The 20,706-nt window shown below is 39.9% G+C and overlaps 2 protein-coding genes across 2 annotated transcripts in view; both read left to right on the top strand.

Annotated features, from left to right (window-relative positions):
* The window catches only part of PKD1L2 (polycystin 1 like 2), a 43,803-nt gene extending 35,382 nt beyond the window's left edge, over positions 1 to 8,421 (top strand). The window contains exons 36-46 of the mRNA XM_033517279.1: positions 193 to 333; positions 1,039 to 1,224; positions 2,077 to 2,404; positions 2,503 to 2,636; positions 3,540 to 3,667; positions 4,009 to 4,169; positions 4,863 to 5,073; positions 5,591 to 5,692; positions 6,848 to 6,979; positions 7,766 to 7,798; positions 8,203 to 8,421. Of these exons, the coding sequence (XP_033373170.1) occupies positions 193 to 333; positions 1,039 to 1,224; positions 2,077 to 2,404; positions 2,503 to 2,636; positions 3,540 to 3,667; positions 4,009 to 4,169; positions 4,863 to 5,073; positions 5,591 to 5,692; positions 6,848 to 6,979; positions 7,766 to 7,798; positions 8,203 to 8,334 (1,688 nt within the window). The 3' untranslated portion in view covers positions 8,335 to 8,421. The remainder of the gene's footprint in view (positions 1 to 192; positions 334 to 1,038; positions 1,225 to 2,076; positions 2,405 to 2,502; positions 2,637 to 3,539; positions 3,668 to 4,008; positions 4,170 to 4,862; positions 5,074 to 5,590; positions 5,693 to 6,847; positions 6,980 to 7,765; positions 7,799 to 8,202) is intronic.
* Positions 8,422 to 8,613: 192 nt separating this feature from the next.
* On the top strand, positions 8,614 to 16,028 carry GCSH (glycine cleavage system protein H). The gene is made up of 5 exons (XM_015639970.3): positions 8,614 to 8,750; positions 12,062 to 12,141; positions 13,136 to 13,199; positions 14,748 to 14,879; positions 15,454 to 16,028. Exons 1-5 carry the CDS (start codon positions 8,630 to 8,632, stop codon positions 15,549 to 15,551), a joined length of 495 nt encoding a protein of 164 aa, XP_015495456.1. The 5' UTR covers positions 8,614 to 8,629; the 3' UTR covers positions 15,552 to 16,028.
* The last annotated feature ends 4,678 nt before the right edge of the window (positions 16,029 to 20,706 follow it).

Below are 20,706 nucleotides of genomic sequence, written 5' to 3' on the forward strand. Positions count from 1 at the left end.
TAAACCAAATACACAGTTTTTGTGAGCGCCTTCCCTCCCCACTGTTTGCCTCACAACTGCTTTAAATCACATCCTCTGTATTCAGGGGGAAAGCATTAGATAGAACCATTTCCTTAGAAAGTCCAAACAAACAAAAAGCAGGATATGGATCATTAAATGACTAATTCCAGGGTTCACTGCTCTCCCTCACAGGTGATTCATACCCTCTCTTTGGGGTCCGAAGGGACAGTGGAAGCAATATTTACCAGCCACCTGCTGCTGCTGATGTGGAGAAAATGAAAATCAGCTGCATGAAGGAGCAGAAAGCATTTGCCCTCATCAGAGAAATCCTGGGTATTATCCATATGTAAATTATCTTGTTTTATTCAGTAATACTCATCAGTAATTTTACATCAGTGAAAATATTGTTCTCTTGGGTGACAAAGTTTTGGCATATCTTCAGCTTTCTGTCAGACACTGTGATGTAGATACAGGCTGTTCCATGGCAGCTGGAGCTGCAGGGAGGTGGGAATATTAGCTGGAGATAAAAGTGTGGCTAAGGCTTCATTTTATGGTAAAGAAACACATCACAAACACGAGAGATTAAAGAAAAGTAGAAAGGATAAAAGGAGGAGGTTAGTAGTTAATGAAGCTGAAATCAAAGAGAAGATGGAGGCCATCTTTCTAAAAGCAGATAGTATCTATAGATAATGATTTATGTCCCTGTCTTATTTCCTCTAAAATCAATGGCAAAAAAAAGCTACCTCAACTTCACTTAGAACAAAGTTAGTCCACTCATTTTATTTGGAGCTGCCATGACTACTTCTATTCAACCTTCCCACTCATTTTCTTGACTGCTACTCATATTCCAAATGTGAAATGCTTAAACTGCTGCACATTAAAGCAGTTTGGGTGCATTCATTAGCACTGGCCACTCAGAGTCTGCAAAGCACCTCCTTGGCCTAATGGCTGCTGGCAGCAGCAATCATTCATACAATCTATTTTGAACAGTATTGGTAAGCCATAGCTCACATGTGCTGTCTCTCCCTGTCTTTCCAGCCTATCTGGGATTTTTATGGATGCTGTTACTGGTTGCCTATGGGCAGAGAGATCCCAATTCCTACTATTTAAACAAGCATATTAAGGACAGCTTTACGGATGGATTCCACCATGTCTACAGTTACCAGGATTTTTTCACGTGGGCGAACACTACTTTACTCAAAAATCTTTATGGATCATATAAAGGTGCAGAGTCATGTTGTTTCCCTTCTGCTTGCCAGATTCTGAAACATTATTTTTAATGCTTATCTCTAACTTGCATATTTGAGTGGAGAAAGGGACTGTGAGTGTACAAGGCTATCAAGGAATCTTTTAATATGAATACCAGTGGATAACAAAACCTCACAGCTTGACCCCACGTTAAACATCCCCTGATATCTTCCTTATATTTAATATAACCCAAAAGTTATTCATCACAATGCTAAACTTTTCACATTTTACATTACTTACTCCAGATACTCAGATATATCCTCAGTTTTACACATCTTTCTTTCCATAATTAAAAAAACACAAAACAACAAAACCAGAATGGCAGACAGGTGGCACCATAAAGCTTTTCCTCAGGAGAGTTGTTCATATCACGACTTGGGTCAATGTGAAGGCAAATTATGCAATATCAACATGTTTCTATCTAGCCATATCCAGTAAAATATGACCCATTTTCCAGCTCAAATTTAAGGGTAAGTATTGAAATATATTAGTAGAGCTGTTCTTTGGACATGATAGGCCACAAGAACACTGCATAAAGCTACTCTTCTGTGGAACTCAAGGTGAGTCACTTTTCTCCCGCAGGCCTCACTTTCCTTCTGTATAAAATACAGATGGGGGCGACACAGAACTCTCTTATTGAGAATGTTATTTAAGACCCCAGTTAAAATCAACATGAGGGTTTCATTTTCATTACTATTTTGCTTACGGTGTTTCCAAGAAAAGAATATATGGAAAAATATTAATGTATCAGTGAATCATAAATAAAATGAAGAAATATTATTAATTTTGTCATATTGCCAGTGCTGCTCTTTTCCATCTCCTGTTTAGGATTCATTACAGATGGCAATTCCAAGCTGGTGGGTAGCGCTCGAATTCGCCAAGTAAGAGTGAAAGGAGACACCTGCCCTATTTCTCCCAGACTCCAGCACATAGTTGAGGAATGCCACGCTCCATACTCCCTACAAACAGAAGATACATCCATTTATGGGGAGCACTGGAATACCTCAGTCTTTGATAACTCCTCTGACCTGAGCTCAGCATGGCAGTATCAGAGTCAGACCAAACTGAGAGGACACCCCAGCTGGGGTAAACTTGCCATCTACAGCGGAGGGGGATATGTGATTCACCTGGGAACTGACCCTATAAATGCCTCCAGGTACCACTTGTGTTCTTGGAAATTATCAGTGCATCCTCCCTGTGATACTGTCTCATTCCCGTATGAATTAGATCACTGGCTACACATTCTTTTGGCAGAATTCTCCAATACCTTTTCAACAACATCTGGCTTGACACCTTCACAAGAGCAGTGTTTGTTGAATTTACAGTCTACAATGCCAATGTGAACCTTTTCTGCATTATAAGTCTGATGTTTGAAAGCAATGCTTTAGGTAAGAGCCTTTCCTAAGTTACACATTTCTGAAGACAGCAAGCAGTGTACCTACAGAAGGTAAATTTACACACTAGCAGTGTTTTCCTCATTCTTTCTTCACTAAGGACAAGTGTATTAATAAATCAAATCACAAGAAAATAAATGCAAATTTTCTAAACCATTTAGGAAAAAAGCAGCATCACAGTAATATAGACCATAATGGAATATCTTATGTTTGCTTATGCTGTGATCATCTGCTGATGATGAAAACATTATACTGAAACTTGATCTCCAGAATTTACACAAGAACAAGAAAAATTCTGTTTCCTAATCACTTCTGCTAATCAATACAATATTAAGACAAAAAATACAAATAACAGTGTGTCTCTTTTTTTCCAGATGACCTCTAATATATATCTATGTAATCATGTAATATATAATCTGGATACAACAAAGAGACTAGTGAAAGCAGATTCTGATTTAGAGGCCATAGGAAAACATTTGGTTTGAGCAGCAGCCTCCATAGGGTGTGTACAAGTATTGGATAATGCCCAACCTGAGCTCATTTCAGGTTTGGAATGAGATTCAGCTTTTTTTTAAAAAAAATCCAAGTCCTCCTGCTGTATTTCTGCATTTGCAGTTCAATTCAAACTCAGTCCTGCTGGGATTACTATTGTGCTATCACACAAGACTCAAGCAGACAAGCACTACCACTCTAAAAGCCTTGATGCTCTGAAATTCCTGTTTGAGGAAATTTTCAAACACTTATAGAGTTACTGACATAGTCAAGTCCAAATCTTAGTTTGATGGTTGGATTCAGCTTCACAATGATGTGAAAGCAAGTACAGAATTCTCACTGGTGAACAGAGTTGTTTGAATGAAAGCAGAAGGAGCCCTGAGGTGATCCCTGTTTGTTTTTTAGGGGCCTTCTTCACAAGTGCAGAGCTGCAAAGTGTCCGGCTCTACCCCTACACCAACAGCCTCCACATCTTTGTGGTTGCAGCAGAAGTCATTTATTTCCTCTTTATTGTGTACTACATGATAGTACAGGTGAGGCCAAGGGAAAGTTTGACTGAGAGCATTATCTTGTGCCTGCTGTTGATTTCACTTACAAAAACTTGAGGACTGTACTTGATTTCAGTAGCGCTGAAATCAAGATGTTGCTACAAAATGGAAGACTGAACAGATAGAGTGTCAGTATTAAATAATAGTAAGGCAACACTTCATTTGGCTTGGATGATGTTTTTGAGAAAGATAATGAGAAACTAGTGCAAGATGTGTTTTTTTTAATGCAAAGTAGTCTGCTTTATTGTGGAAGACATTGCCCTAATGTTCAGAGGTGCATTGTATGATATGGAGTCAAGAGACTGAAACAGTAAAACTCCTCACAGGGAAAGCTGCTGAAGAGTCTGAGATGGAGATACTTCCACAGCAAGTGGAATCTCCTGGAGATGGCCATTATATTGATTAGCTGGAGTGCTCTGTCAGTGTTTGTGAAACGGACAGTCCTTGGGACCCGAGACATCAGCTACTACCAGGAACACAAGGAGGAGTAAGTACTAATGTTATTTAGTGCATCCTTTGTTGTTGCTACTTATGCAGAAATAAATATATTTTTCCTCTTCCCAGACAGCACCTTGTCTGTGCTAGATATTGCTATTTTAGATGGCTATATATTCATGAAGACTATGTGTGTCAGGGACTCGATTTGTGTCAGCAATAGGATTTTCTTCTGATACTGCTCTAATAAAATCCAGCAGACTTGAGTCCCAAGTTCCCTTTTTTAGCTCCTGTTTTTCTGTCTGCATCACCCTCTTGTGATCCAACAAGCCTTTCTGCTACAGGACATCATCCCAGAAAGCACATAACCTGCCTTGTTCTTTGTTATGAAAAGCCATTGGTTAGAGGACCAATGGAATAATGGAATATTTAGTACAGAATTGAAAATGATAACATCTTTTAAAAATGGTCACACAGGAAAGAGACAATAGAATCACAGGATAATGAGCAGAATTTGGGCTACATCCTAGACCTCTTCTCCTTAAAAATCTTAGCCATGCACAAGTGAGCTTTTTGTGTGCACACAGTAGGAAGTGCAGGTGGGAACACTCAAGCAGGAGCTCATTAGGTCTCCACTGAAACCCCAGCACAGGGTGACTGGCTTTTCCAGCATACCCATTTATGCACTTCAAAGGATTCTGTATGCACAGTATATATGATGTATTTTCTTTTTTTTTCCTAACAGCTCCATAAGCTTCAGTGAAACAGCGAGAGCTGATGCCGTTCTTGGCTACCTGATTGCATTCCTGGTGCTTCTCTCCACAGTGAAACTGTGGCATCTTCTGAGGCTTAACCCTAAACTGAACATGATCACATCAACACTAAGGAGGGCATGGGGTGATATCTCTGGATTCATCACTGTTATTGCAATCATGTTCCTCGCCTATTCCATTGCTGTGAGTACCACGGTGCTTTCTCTTGTCTGCAGTTGGCTTCCAGGTACTGTCAGGTTAAATCAACTATTTCTGAATGCTAAAGCATTATATAGCTTTGACATGTAAAAGGGAATAAAGCTGCCTGTCAAAAGTTTAGCAGCTTGGAGTCCAAGTCTTCTTTATGAGTGAAAGAGAAGTTAAAGTATTCACTTGTCTGTTCTTTGCAAACTGAAATTTAGTGAAAAATCAAACACCAAGCTGAAAAATAAGGATTCTCTATGTGTAATAGATATGACAAAGAACAAAGTACAGGAAGAAAGATTTTCTGGATAATGTTTAAATTGTGGAGCATTCAGAAAGTGCCATTTTCTGTTTGACTAGTTTATAAGTGGGAAATAATTATCTTTTTTACAAATCTAGTGGCAGGCTGAGCAGATATAAGACATTTTCATATCTGTGATAAAAGGTCTTCAAGCTAAACACATTTTACAGCAAGGACTCTGATCACGACACAAGACATGACTTCTGTCCTCTGCAGGCAAACCTGATATTTGGCTGGAAGCTCTACTCTTACAAAACGCTCTTTGATTCAGCAGAGACCATGGTCAGCCTTCAGCTGGGAATCTTCAACTACGAGGAGGTACCACATCTAATTTTGGGAAGTTTACAGCCATGCAATTGGCACATCAGCTATCAGCTATGCTTTGACCCAGAAAATGGAAGAACTTTCAATTAGTGTTAAACATTAATCTAATTTTGCAAGCTCCACAGCTTCCTAAAGCAGCTACCTTTTCTGAGCAAGAAAAATACATCAAGTGAAACCTCTTCCATGTCCTATTTTGGCCACAAGGAGGCTCATAATGAACCTTTCATTAAGAAACCTGCTCACATTTCAACTACAGATGTTACTAATTGATTACAAAAAGTTTTGAGCAATTTCCTTAGAAAGCTGCAGATAGAAATGTGAGCAAAGCCCTGTGTTTGTTCTGAACACCCCCTCTATCGTCCCAAGAAGGGCAAGACCTTTCACAAAAAAACTTCCTGCTAATTTTTTTTGTTATTCTACATATACCACTTTTTCAGTAAGATCTTTTAAATATTTCAACATCCTTTGAACATTTCTTTGTGGATTAATTCTTAGACATTTCTAAAGTCCTCCTTGATGCATGTTTTTAGACCATGGATCAAACAGGATATGGGTGGCTTTGAAGATCAGGAATTTAGCACATTTTCACCTCCACATCCCACTCACGTTAATAATGAAAATATATTCCTATGTTGTAGCTTATATGAAATTTAGTGTTTTGATTTTTCACAACCTTTGGTTTATAAGTGTCTCTGACAGTCTGACTGTGCTTCTTTGTAAAGCATATAGTAAAATAAATGAATTGCATACAGGGATTTAATCTATTTTGAAAGCTGAAGCATTAGGAAGCTTCAGCTGTTCTGTGGATAAATAGATCTCCACACTTGTCAACTTTCATGTGAAACTGTCATACTGTTACAATAAAATGCAAATACTTAAAGCCCTCCAAAGATTGCCCATATTCACACACACACATATATATATAAAATATTATGTTGTCTTCATACGATATCATATCAACAAAGGACAATACTAGAGTAGAAAATTAACGTATGTGTATAATACATATATCATAATTGATTAGACACACAATTTTCAAGGTGACAGACTTCTTATTGGGTCTTAACTGCATGTATGTATGTATGTATGTAGGTATGTATATACACTTTTTTGTTGGTTTTTTTTTTTTTTTTGTCTTACCTTATACAGGTCTTGGACTACAATCCAATTTTAGGCTCTTTCTTAATTGGATCCTGCATAATTTTTATGACATTTGTGGTACTGAATCTGTTCATTTCGGTGATTCTGGTTGCTTTTAGTGAGGAGCAGAAGCATTACCAGGTTTGTTCATCTAAGCTCTTCTGCTTTTAACATTTTTTGGTCAGTACTTATGTATTCAACCATGGATGAAAACCATGTAAATTCAGTCCAATTCTTAAGAAGGCAACATTTGCTCAGGAAGTACACTTTAGATTTTCCAGATTTACACTGTCCATCCCTGTTCAGACCAGAGTCCCTGTTCAGATCTGGTTTGTAGCCTTCTGTTTGCATGCTATATCCATCAAAAATCTCTTAGGCTTGTGCTGGGCTATATTGAAATCTGTGCCAAAACTGCTACTGAAGTGTGTGGGGCTTTACAGCTCCTTTTAAAACTCTCACTGTGAGTGCCTGACCCATTCAAGCTGTTGATAGTGTGATGTGAAATCAATCTTAGCTGTCCAGTACTGCCCCGAATTCCTCTGTGTTTTAAATAAGGCCAAGGGAAATGAAAACAAAGGATATGACTGATGGAAGACAGGATGTATATTTCATTTTTCTCATTTACTTCATCTAGTGTCTGACTGTGTATACCATGAGCTGTTTGGGAGCTGGCAAGTGCACTCCAGGCTCCTGTAGAGAGATTTCCATGGGATTTGACAGCCAAAATTTTTGTAGTGTCCATACTTATCTGGGGCTTCTGTCTTGATAAAAATACTGGCACAATGTTTTGCTTGGCAGTCACTCATACTCTGCTGAAAGTTGGCTTTGTCAAGAAGAGATTTTGTATTGCAACTTGCCCTGGCTTCAGCAGAGACTGAATCCACTTTGGATGTGCACCTCTAAGCAACTTATTTGTTATTATTTCAGGCTTCAGAAGAAGAGGAGATTGTTGATCTAATGGTAATGAAACTCTTCAGTTTCTTTGGGATAAAATGCAAGAAGGAAGAGAAGCCAGCCACTGGTGAACAACTAGAACAACCTGTCAGCAAGTGAATGAAGACCACCTTGAAAAATCACTTTGCTTGTGGGCAAAGTATTTAATTGTTTGCTATCAGCTGCAGTGCTTAGAGTTAGGCTAGGTTATAAGCTTAGGTTATTACGACTTCTGCTTAAAATGGGTTTACCCAAGGGAATGGCTGGAGCTGTGTCAGGGAAGGTTTGTGTCGGATATTAGGGAAAGGTGTTCGGGCACTGACCAGGCTCCCCAGGGAATGGGCACGGCCTCAAACCTAAGAGAGCTCATGAAGCATTTGGACAATGCTGTCAGGCTTTCTCAATGTGGGATTGCTGGGGTGTCTCTGCAGAGCCAGGAGCTGGACTTCGATCTTTGTGGGTCCCTTCCACCTCGGCCTGTTCTGCGATTCTGGGGAAACGGCGTTGTGTTCACTCCCAAAGCGCTGCCGGCGTGTTATTCTGGAGTAATAGCTAAGAAATAGGGGTAACCCTAAGGCGAAACGTCCCACGTGCACTTTCTTTAGACTTGGCGCCTGTATTTATTTAATAAACATCGAGCAGCTCTTGCACAGTTTGGCTAAATCCTCTCCCTCTCCGCCGCGGCGGCGCACGGAACATGGCGGCTCCCTCAGGCCGCCCCACGCCCGGGACTGGCGGGGCGCGGAGCCGGGCCTGGGCCGCTCCTCACGGCCCGCGGGTCCCCTCGGCCTCCGCCGGCTCCGCCCCGCCGCCATCGCCACCTCCCGCCGGCACCGCCCCCGCCCGCCCCCGGCAAAGATGGCGTGGCGAGCGCTGCGGCGGGTCGGGCCGGTGCTGGCGCCGCGCTGCCCGCGCCTCCCGCTGCCACCGCGGGGGCCCGCGGCCCGCAGGCTGGGCACCAGCTCGCTGCTGCTGTCCGGTGAGTGGCGGCCCGAGGGAGGGAGGTACGCGGCGGGCGGGCGGGACAGCGGCCCGGTGCTGCGGGGAGCCGGTGGTGCTTGTACCCGTGCCCGGGAGGGTGGGCAGGGTGGGCTGCGGGGGCTCGTCCCGGCCCAGCCCACGGGGGAGCCCCCATCAGCCGGGACTGGGTGCGCGGAGCGGCCGGAGTGTGGGTCCCGTTGGTTGCCCCGGGCGGCAGCCTCCCTCTGTCCCTCTGTCCGTCCGTCACTCCCTCCCTCCTCCCTGCCTCCCGCCGTGCCGTGTCCCGGCGGCCCCTCGGGGCGCGATGCTGCAGCCGCCCGGAGCCCCCGGTGCCGGCGGGGCTCGGAGAACCTCGCAAGATGGCTGAACCCCCTCACCTGCCCCCGGACGCTCTGGCACTCCTGACCCCGCTCCCACAGGAGCAGCTTCACCTCCGTTAGTTGGCCAGAAACCTTTAACCTCATCTCCACGCTGCAGCTTTGAGCAAAGCGGCTCAGTCTCCTTCTGGTCCCAGAAAGGGGCTCCGCGGAGTGGGCCGGGCGGGGACCACACTCTCTTTCTCAAAATAGCGGATCGCTTTTCCCGGGATTGCCAAAGAGCTTGATGTTGGCTCCGAGGAGCATCAGCAGCACAAGAAAGGGCCAGGGGTGGGTGTCTGGCGGAGGCAGAGCCGCAGCAGGGACTGGCGTGGGCAGCCAGAGAGATCCAGCCAGGTTTGCAGGGCCTTGAGCCCTCTGGGCTGCACAAGTTTGGCTCTGGCTCCTGGGCAGCCACAGCTGCACGGGATGGGCTCGTGCATCAGTGCTTGCTGAGAGTTTGCGTTTGGTGTAGTTAGTTCTGAAGGCATCTACTGCTGTCAAAGCTCTCTTTGAATGGAAGTTACCCGTGAAAGTCTGAAAAGCACAATCTGTGGTACTCTAGCAAACAGAAATGTTTAAAAAGTAGGCGAGAAGAGCAGGAGAATATGCTGTAAAAGTAATGACTGCCACTAAGAGCTCTTCTGTTTCTTTCCAGACAATCTTAAACATACCTGTTTAATTGCCTTCTGCTGCAAGTGAAAGAAATAATATTTATTGTTTGTTACTTGCAAACTGAGTCAAGATCTAAGGTTTTTTTTCACTATTCTGGTCAATGTATTCATTGTTTTTCTATACACATCACTTGAAGGAAACAGTGCCTTTGAGGCAGAGAGGAAAAGTTGTGCATACTTCTTTGTGGAGGTGTGAGTTCACTGTTCAGGTATATATGAAATATTTAATAGAGGCAGGTTACACTAAATGAAGGGCTGAGTTCAGAATGTGCTAGTTAAGCTGAAACCAAAGTCCTGTTGAAATGAATGAAACTAGAGTAAATTCAGCTGCTCTTTTGTAAAGGAATGCAGAGAGAGATTTGGTATGCATTGACATTTCATATTCATTTAGGTTGATTTATTTAATGGACTGACCAAATAAGCTCAAAGTTCAAATTTGGAGATTACTTATTAACTGTTTTTAATTTGACCTTTACTTTATTCTTTATTTGCAGTGTTTTTGTTGCATGCTCAGATTTGTTTTTTTTCTTTTGTTTGTCCTGCAAGAAAGTTACATGCTCTTCTAACTGTTCAGGACATTTCACTGCTGTATTCCAAACTCGTGTGAAAATCTTCTGGGTTTTTATTATCCTTGCTTTATAAACAGATTCTATGCAATATTATTATCCTAAATAAAAATGTACTGGTTGGCTTCTTTGTGTCATGTGTAACATCACTAATGTTCAGCTTGGGTTTAAGATCTGTCAGTTGTCATTCTCCATTCTTACGGTTCATTACTCATTTCCAATTGAATTCCCATGGGTCTAACATCTTGACCCGAAATGATTTGAGACATATAAGACTCTGTTCATTAGAGTGTGTAATGAGATTTTTTGTAGTTATAAGTAGTGCCAGATGAAATTCTGTGGATTTTTGACTGATAATTCATGGGAGAATATATTTACAGTTTACTCATGTTTGTTTGTGTATTATATTTGCAATCCCACATATTGTTTTACTGAGCTCTATAAAACTTGGGCCTGATTCTAAGAAAAACTGTTTTATCTGAGACTTGCTACTCTTGAACTTTTCAGACACAAGAGGATCACTGCAACTGAAGAAGCTTAAAGTATTGACTGTCTGGAAAGATTTTAGCAGGTCTACAGTGAGAGCATCTGTTTTCCTTTGTGTACAATTTTAGAAAATATATAACGATTTGCAGAAGTGTAGTTTCTCTAGTGTTTGCCATAGAGTCCAGCCCAGAGGATGAGCTTGAGAGAATTTTGAACTCAAAAGGAAGGTGCAGTTGTACTGCTCTGGCACTAATAACTTGGGGAGCTATTTCAGAAGTTACCTTTTCCAGCTTCTGCAACATCCTTTGCCTGACTGGAGCTGCAAAAATAAATTAATTAAAATTTTCATAAAAAGTAGGAAGGTATCTAGAGGGAAATTGTGTAGAAGTGAGAAAACAGACGTGGCAGGCTGAAAATTCTCAGAGTAAGGAAAGTTCTGGGAAAAATGTTAGCAAGAAAAATGTTGCTTGTTTCAGTTACTTCTTTTGAAGTTTCTCCATATGACTTTATAAAAACAATTGACTCTAATATAGCTGTCTTGAATCTTCCAGATCTAAAATATAAAGAGAATTGTAACCTTGCTGTGAAAAGACTTAATAAGGTTTTAACAGACCTATTTTAAAGTGATACAGAATAACGACTGTGTTCTTCTCACAGTAACAATGTTAACAGAGAGCAAATTCTGTTAAGTAGCAGTTGCCTGTATGAGTTGCTTTGTTAATTTGTCCTGTATTAATTTGCCTTAATACTACATAGAAGTGTGCCAGCTTTGCACTTTAAATGAGATGCTGTAATGCTCACAGTGTTTCTAGAGTCACTAACACTGGCCTTCCCAGCCATAATAAAGTAGTTATCAGAAATAAACACTAAATATGTTTGAGAAGCCACTGTGCTATCATAGAAATGTATAAGTAAAATACACATCTAAGCTTTGGATTTGTACTTCTGTTTGAAGTAGAGCTGCTCCTTTTGCTCCTGTACTTTATCAGTCTCCAGATGGTTGCACAGGAACCGATAATACTCTGAGCAGGACACCCAGTGAGCCTCTGCCCTGTCACTGAGCATGTTCTGTGCTTCTGTAAATTGCATGTGCTGGTTAAAATATTTTCCAAGAAAAATGAACAAACTCGGTGAAAAGCCCCACAGTTTAAGCCTGTAAATGTGTTACTGTGTTTAAGTGAGCAACATGTCACTTCTTTCTGAAATGTCAAGTTTGTTTCCTTTTAGCCCGCAAATTCACAGACAAGCACGAATGGATATCTGTGGAAAATGGCATTGGAACAGTAGGAATCAGCAATTTTGCGCAGGTATTGATCCTCCCCCCTTTCCCAGCTCTGCAATATTTGTTTATGCCTATCTGCTCTGTCCTTGCTCTTTGGACATCTACAGTTTTTTTATTGTTTTAATTGCATATGCGATGCACTGAACATGATTTTTTGGACCTGGGTCTATCACATTATTTATGATATTTGTGCCACCTCAGCATTCTGATAAGGTCTTAATAGCTTCAAATTGAGCCTCTGGAGAGCTGAACTCTGTGAGAGACTTCAGTGTTGAGGTCTAAGACTGAGCAATTCATGGCTGTGTGAAGAGGACATCATGTACGTTTTAAGGTCAAATTTCCTTTGAACACAAATACGGTGAAATCCCTCTGGCTAAAGAACAGTTGTGAACAGATGTGCAGCATAGCATATATTTCTTACTCTAGGACAGGAATTCCTTTGGACTTCTTGTTCTCATGCAGGTGCTTGGTTTGGAATAGTCACGGGCAAATTCTGGGCTGTATAAAAATAATGGGACAAATTAACAATAAATGGAATTAATGTTTCTCAGGACAGTTTTTCATCTCAGGTTTCTGTCAATAACTCTAATATTTTCCAGTCCTTTGTGAGATAGAGTACAAGTGTCAGGGAAGAGTTAAGCCAATTCTTATGGTGATAAGGGTCCCCAGTTAAGTCAGTAAGGACAAACTGTGTGCTAACAGCCCTCTGTAGCTGATGCTAAGAAGATCAGCAGGTGTTATTCCTTATCCTTCCAGAAGGAATCTGCATATAAACTGAGCCTGAGGGTTATTAGCACTGTAACAGAGAAATAATAATTTGGTATTTGGGGCATGATAACACAAGAGTTTATTCTTAAGTGTTTGCCAAGAAAAAGTGAAAAATATGCAATCCATAAAGAATGAGAACAATATTTAGAGACAGAGGATTTTTATATGCAGACTCTAGTGTTACTGTATCAGGTCTCTCCTGTGTGTAGTTTTGTTAGTGTATGCTCTGATGCTTTTGTTTTTCTTTTAAGGAAGCATTAGGAGACGTTGTTTACTGTAGTCTTCCAGAAGTTGGGACAAAATTGAGTAAACACGGTAAGTTTCAGTTCTAGCTGCTCTTGAAGTGATTATTCCACTCATACCATTCTTCCTTTGCAAAGAGAGATTTTCTGAAATAATATTTATGGTTATTAATACCATTATAAAGCTTCTGGATGCAAAATAAATTCAGGTATTTCTACAAGAGACAGCTTTAATTTTAAATTCTCATTGTCAGACTGCTTAGCAGCAGAAAATACTTGCTTTTTAAACTGTGAAGAAATTTATTCAAAAATAAAGTATTGGAAATCTTTTTTGTAATAATTTTGTCTATACTTTTTAGAAGTATTTATGCTTTGATTTGGACTTGCAAATGTTTATTTATAATTCTTCAGTTATGTACTTTGTGAGTTGCATATGTAAAACTTCTAAGTGATATCAAGCTCTAATTTTTCTATTAATATAGAGAATCTTTAATTTGGGGGTATTAAATGTAATCAGAGTTTTTGCTCATTAGTGATGTACAAATTATTACATTCTTCATCATTCAATTATGCAAGTTTTCCTGTTAAAGAAAGTGAACTTTAACAGGTAGAAATGAAAAGCTTTCCCCTGTATTAACATGGAGAGCTGTCTTGGTAGTACACGAAGGAAAGATTGTCATTATCTTCTGACAATTTTTAAAAAAGGAATGGGGTTTATGAGGTAAAGCAGAAGGCCTTTCTTCTGCCATCCTTCCTGTGGAATAGATCCCTATCAAACTGCTTTGGCCAAATCTATTATACTGAATGCTGACTATTAGACAAAAGGTCTCTCTGTGTAAGATTTTAATTAACCAATTCGTAGTTTTGCTTTATTTGAAGGAATTTAATGTCCATTTAAGTTCTTCTCTTTTCTACCCATTCTGGCCTCGGTTTAATTCCAAGCTTTCCCAGAACAAGTTGTTCTCAGATCCCTTGTGCTGGTGCCTATCTGCTCTTCTGACAGCTCCCTGTTCCTTCAGCCTCTGTCTTGTTTGCTTGTGGCTGAGAGCTGCTGCGGATTAGCATTGCTCCAGGAACCATTTCCATAACTCCCTACAAAACAGGAAAAAGGGAAGAGCTGCTGGGTGCTTCCAGTGTGGTGCCTCTGAATACTAATATGTGTTTTCCAGTGAGTGCAAATATAACACTTGATAGTGTTCCTGAAGGAAAAATGGGATTGCTGAAATTGTGGCTGTGTTGATTGTGTAATCAAATTACAAATAAAAAGGTTTAGATTGTAGATAAAAGGCATATTTAAGTCTCTTGCAGCAAGAGCTGGGTGTTTTTCTTCTAAGTCAGTATTGTCTGTGCTGTGGGGCTTTAGTCAAAGGATTAGCCAAATGTAAGGAACTCCTGTCCCTTCTGTAGTAGCCAGCTAGCACAAATTCTCCAGAATTCAAGAGCATAGACGTCAAATTTAAAACTGCTGGTCCTTGTCATAAAATGGGTGACTTCAATCTATTTTCTTGCTCAAGATCAAGCTTTCTTCACTGGTTGGGTCATCACTAGAATGTCTGACTGAACAAACAGAAGTGCTTTTTGTTTTCCCCTTAGAAACATTCAATCATATTCTGTGTTTCAGATGAGTTTGGGGCTTTGGAAAGTGTGAAAGCTGCTAGTGAACTCTACTCCCCTCTCTCAGGAGAAGTGACTGAGATTAATGCTGCCCTTGCAGATAATCCAGGGCTTGTCAATAAATCCTGTTATCAAGATGGTAAGAAGTCACTTTTATCTTTCAATAATGAATACTATGTGGATTCTTGCTACTACAAATGGTTCTGCAGTTCCTGTTCTTCCAGTTTAATGGTGTGGAGACTTAAATGGAATATCCTGAATATAGTTCAAGCCCAGTAAAATTTTACATAAAAACATTATCACAGTATCATCTTTGAACAGCTGTTTTACAACATCTTATTTTCTGATATACACTTGGCTGAAATTTAATCTATTTGCCTTGACTGCATTTCTGGGTTTTAGATCTTGTAACACCATGATACTGAGAGAGGTCAGGCTCCTTTATTCTTTTCAGACAGCATCTCCTATGCCAGTGTCACAGCCAGCACTAAATTACACAACTGCTCTGACTCAAAAAGCTCTTTCTTAAGAGGAGTTGGTTGGTTGTTCATTTTTTAAAATACTGAAATCTTGTTTTGCCTGCACAAAAAGCTGGCTGATTCTCCAGTGGTACAAGGCTAGTTGTTCCTGCTGGGAGTGCTTTCCTAAGGCAGTAACATGAATGAATTGTTCTTGTAGGATATTACCAATTCTTTTTTATTTCCTAACTACAGGTTGGCTTATCAAGATGACTGTGGCAAACCCTGCTGAACTTGATGAACTGATGACTGAAGATGCCTATGAGAAATACATAAAATCCATTGAGGACTGAGCTGGAATAATGAAATAAATTCATATAAAATATCTCAGTGTAGTTTGTCATCAATTAAGGAAATACTGAATATCCAGTTTTGGCAACTTGAAAAATACCACTTAAGATTACATATACAAGACTATAAATAATTGCAGTGACAAATGTGTTTCACATCTGTGTACCTGTGAGGGTTTTTTATTCTGTTGTCTGATTCATGTAACTGCAGATGTTATATATAATATTTTGAGAAACAAAATTCACTTGCTAAAATATATAGTTCCATATTCATTTGACATCAAATTCAGTAATAACATCCTTGATATGGCAGTTTTGTTGTAGGCACATAACTGTTCTCATAACCTGGACTAGTTTTTCCTGAAATATTTTTCTATTGCTCCCAAATAATTGAAAAGCAGTGTCTTCCTAACCTACTCATGTTTTTCTTTCTTAGGGTTGCAAAGATGATACCAAAAAAAGGAGAAGCCATATCAACTACCTCTCTGTGTGTTTTTTATTTCTTTACAGAACTTACTAATCCTTTGATTTCCTTCCCTTTTTTTAAATTGTGTAATCAAATAGTCCTTCCTGTGAGGCAGGAGGGATGGGGGCCCTGCCTTCCCCTTTCTGTGCTTTCTTAGTGTGCAAAGCTCCTGCAGTGATTGTTTTTCAAGGTTCTACAGTGGATTATTTAGCCTGTATTTTTGTCTAATAAATGCTACCTAAGTCACAAGTAATTAAGGAATTAATTTTACATATTTTGCCTGGCAATTTTGGTGATTTCAGCAGAGCAGGTAGTTGTGGAAATGGTGTGACCAGCAATAGTTTGACATATCACGTATCCACGTGTGTCTGTATTTAAGATCAGGTACCCAACTGCTCTAGTGACATCACAGGACTGACCCCAAAACTTCCCCTTTGCAAACCAGCCCACTAAAGCAGCTGATTCCATTAGACTTAATATTTAATCAATCCACAATTGTGAATTCAAAGTTGATGTGACATCTAATGGTAAGATGGAGTTATACACACCTGCACTTCAGGAAAACATAATAGTACAGCAGAGTTTTGATCTAAAACTTTTTTCCACAATTTTAAAATGGTTATTAGTAGCTAAGCAGAAAATGGGAACAAACCCCAACAATTTAAGTTGATCTAAGAAGAAGCAGGGGACTGCTTATTTCATGTAAGATGACTAAAGCAAAATTCATATTCCTTTGAAAGTTCCTTCTTTCTAAAGGGATGTGAATCACAGACCTTCTAAAGTGCATAAATACACAGCTGGTAATACAGAAACCTTTCTAATACATAAAAAGAGGGTTTCTTTTATGACCTGAAGGGATGTCAAAGTAATTGCTTTGGTGGTTTTTGGGTTTAAATCTTAGGAGCAAACTTGCTGCACAAGTCACACATCAAAGCCCTGACAAGAGAGAATACACTGTCTTTAAGATGGTTTCATCTTCTCCACAGGAGTTAAACTGCAAAATGAACAAGAGGAAAGAGGGAATTTGACTGTTCCACAGGAGTTCTAACTTGGCAGTGATTGATAAACAAAAGACTCCTGTAAACATAGTGTAAATGTTTCAAAATCTCACAGTACTTATCCATTATTCACAGTTCCACGTAGTATTTATTGTGACAACCTTCAGAGCTCAGAGAGCTGGGAGCTTGGTCCTGATCTCTTAAAAACCTCCTGCCTCAGTTTGAGTCTTACCCCCTGTGCACTTCGGAAGGGAAAGAGAAAATTTGTTTCAAATACAGTAAGTGCAGGCAAACTGAGGTAGGAATGCAGGAAAATGTTTCTATTTTATACTGTTTCTTTGACCATCTTTTTTCCTACTTGGCTAGAGAGTAACAGGCCCTTCATTCTTTGCCCTGTAATACGTGACCCTCGTTGATCTCCCTATTGAAGTTAGCCTAGAGCACTGTAACGTATTTTTATACCATTTTCCCTTAAGTGTTTGTATTATTTTATTTTGATCAATAAAATAATTTCAATACAGTAATTTCTGTAATGACCTAGGGAACCTGGGAAACAATAAAAACTGGCAAACCTGGTCTCTTCTCAAACTTTGCCCTTTTAAATTGTATTAGCAGTTTACACACATCAGTGGGGATAAATGACAACCGTCTGGGAAAAGTACCTGAAACAGAATTCAACCTCTCTTTCATGGTGTACAGGTGGAAAAGTGATATTCTTTTGCTTAAAGAGGAGGATCAAGAGCATCTCTATCCCTAATTCCTTTAAATTTTTATACAACTTTAAAGTGACTTATTCCTCTTAAAATGGGAACAATAGTACTTTGGTGCTTTTTTTTCTTTTTTTTTAATGTGGCTTATGCTGAGAGCTGTGGTGTCCTGCAGTGTAGGACAAATTTTGTCCATTGGACCAAATATTTTTATACCTTTTAATAATTCACTCAATTACCTGAATTATGCTGCAAAAAAAAATGTGTTCTTCCTTGTTTGATGTTTTCTACCCAAGCAGAGTTCCAAGTGTCTCATGACTTCAAGTTCAGCAGCAGCAGGAAGCCTCAGGCAGACCACCAGGCAGTGCTTGAATCCAGACTGCAAGAGCATGAATGCAGCACTTGCTGACATGAATCCACAGTGAATGTCTTTATCAACATAAAAAGATGGAGAGAATGTGCATTACCTTTGGCCTATGACACACTTTTAAATGCTTTTGTATAAATTGTTGGGGAAAACGTCAAACTTGTGTGACAGTGTGTGCTCCTACAGAAATTAATAAAGGAGGTGATTTCTTACAAAAAAAAATCACTTTATCTGTGACCTCTTAAGTCTTGATCCTGAGCTTAAGAACTTGACAATTACAGGATAATTTATATAATATATAATTATATATTCAATAGAGAGATTAGGTTTACAGCAAGTTATAATCCCACAAACAATAATTATATCTCTGTATCTCCTGGGGGTTAATTATATCATCAGCTTTCTTTGTGCCAACACTTCCTCACTGTTCCACAAATACCAAACCCTTTATCTCCCCAGTTATCTATCTGACTAATAGAAGCTAAACTGGGAACTAAGATTTTCAATACATATTTTATTTTCCAAGATTTTTATCAACATCAGTCCCCAAAAGCTTGAAGACCTGACATTTTGTCTGTTTTTCAGCCAATGGAGTGCTGCACCTCTCTGTGAATCTTGGGCTTGTAATGTATATAAATAGAAATCATGTAATTTTTACTAGAGAGAGAGACAAAAAAAAATAAAAAATCAATGTTAACTAAAATACATCAAAACACTTGGCAGTGTTTTGATGAGCATAAAAGAAGGGCAATGTCAGATTCACTCATTAAATTAGCAGTGAGACAATCTGTGAAGCAGCTCTGATTAGAAGTGCAGCAAATCTCAGTACCCAATGCTTGCCTGAACTGGTGAAATGATATCCTGTGGTTAAGGATCCTCTTTGCTTTTTCTTCAGACTGGCAGGCTGGGAATCTCCCCGTAGAAATGGTTCCCATCACTGAGTTTTAATTTGCCAAACTGACACAGAAAGGACACGACATCCATCCTCAGCCCAGCCGAGTGAGCAAACTAAACTGCAGCAATCAATCAACCTCTGGGCACACGAGGCTTTTCTGCTGTGATGTGGGGAGGTCACACAGCAAAGAGACAAAGGGAACTGCACCGCCTGCACTACATATTCTGGAGAAAAGAAACAAAACCTAAGAATATCGCAGAATTAGCTAATAAACACAGGTCACCGGTGGAAAAAATTCTTCAGATCGCAAACTGAAATGTCTGCAATTAAAAATAGGAATTATCGCTCAAATTCACCACACGGTGGCACTTGGAGCCCTGAAGCCGGGGCGGGGAGCGCCGCTCCGGGAACACGCACTCGCCCAGGGCAGCTGCAAGAGCAGCGAAAAAGATGAAGACACCCTTCTCCACTGAAAATGTTTGAAATACACATTTCTCACAGCACTGCGTGTAACAAAGAAATTCACTTACACCTCGTTTCATTGTACCCATTGGCATGTGACTGAAGGAAAAGGGCACCCTTGGGGATGCTGCTTGCAGGGAACAGGACCTCATGACTGTAAGGCAATATTAAAACACTCTCGAGCAACGTCCAATCATTGCAAATTACCACCAAGATATGCTGCAGATGGCACAGAAAAATTTTGAGAGCAGCTTAGGAGTGTCCTTGATGTAATTTTCTCCACTCTCCCCACACTGCTTGAGACAGTGTAGGAGTCCTTGGCAGGAGAATTGACTCTGTGGTATCTGGAGTGCTTAGAGTTTGCCCCGCAGTATTGACATCTCTCTCCTCCTGACAAAGCATAATTCAGTCACTTCAGTCCTGATCTGTTTTAATGCAGTACAAGTATCCTACATCCTTTGCTATTAGGCTGTTTTATTGTTTATAGTGTTTAATTATTTATGCTGTTGAATGCATTTTGCTTAGAGAAGCATTTAAATGCAGGTACGGCACTTGTACCTTTCTCTGACCATGAAAGTCAATCCACAGGACAGAAGGATGAGTCTGTATTTCTCAGGACACAAGAGAGCTGCATCCCTCTGCCATCACCCTTCTTTACTGTGTGGGTCTGGATCAAGAGAAAATGACAGAATTAAGTGTTCTTGGCAATTCCTGGCTGTTCTGAGAAGCCCTCACTTGTGCCACAACTGGTAAGGCAAAGCCAGTGATAAAACTGGTGTAATATCACCATTGTACAGCTCTTTCTTCCTGCAGTGTATCACCCTCATCCACAATGATTATTATTATCATTAGTAATAGTACAACTGTCTGAATACTTCACTTATTTTAACTCCTGCTATTAGTAGATAGTAAGACTATCTACAACAAGTAATTCTGATTAAACATCAGATGAATTGCCATAGTCATATACTGTCCCATGGAAGAGTAGAAAAAAAAAATTAATCCAAGAACAATGTAAAATTAATCTTCATTATAATATTCACTCAGGACAGTAATCTCATTACTTCAGGTCCATTCAAGTATAGCAACAGTTTTAAATTCAAAGCATATTCCTTACCAAAAAGAGATCTAAATTACACTCTGTGATTCCAACTAATGCAGTCTAATATTTATGTAATGGTACCTTAAGAAAACAGTTCTGGATTCTTTAATTTATATGGGCTAAGAGTTCATTTTTACTTCAACAGAAAGATTAGATCGATG

Source organism: Parus major, chromosome 11 (genome assembly GCF_001522545.3).
Source record: "Parus major isolate Abel chromosome 11, Parus_major1.1, whole genome shotgun sequence".
NCBI lineage: Eukaryota > Metazoa > Chordata > Aves > Passeriformes > Paridae > Parus > Parus major.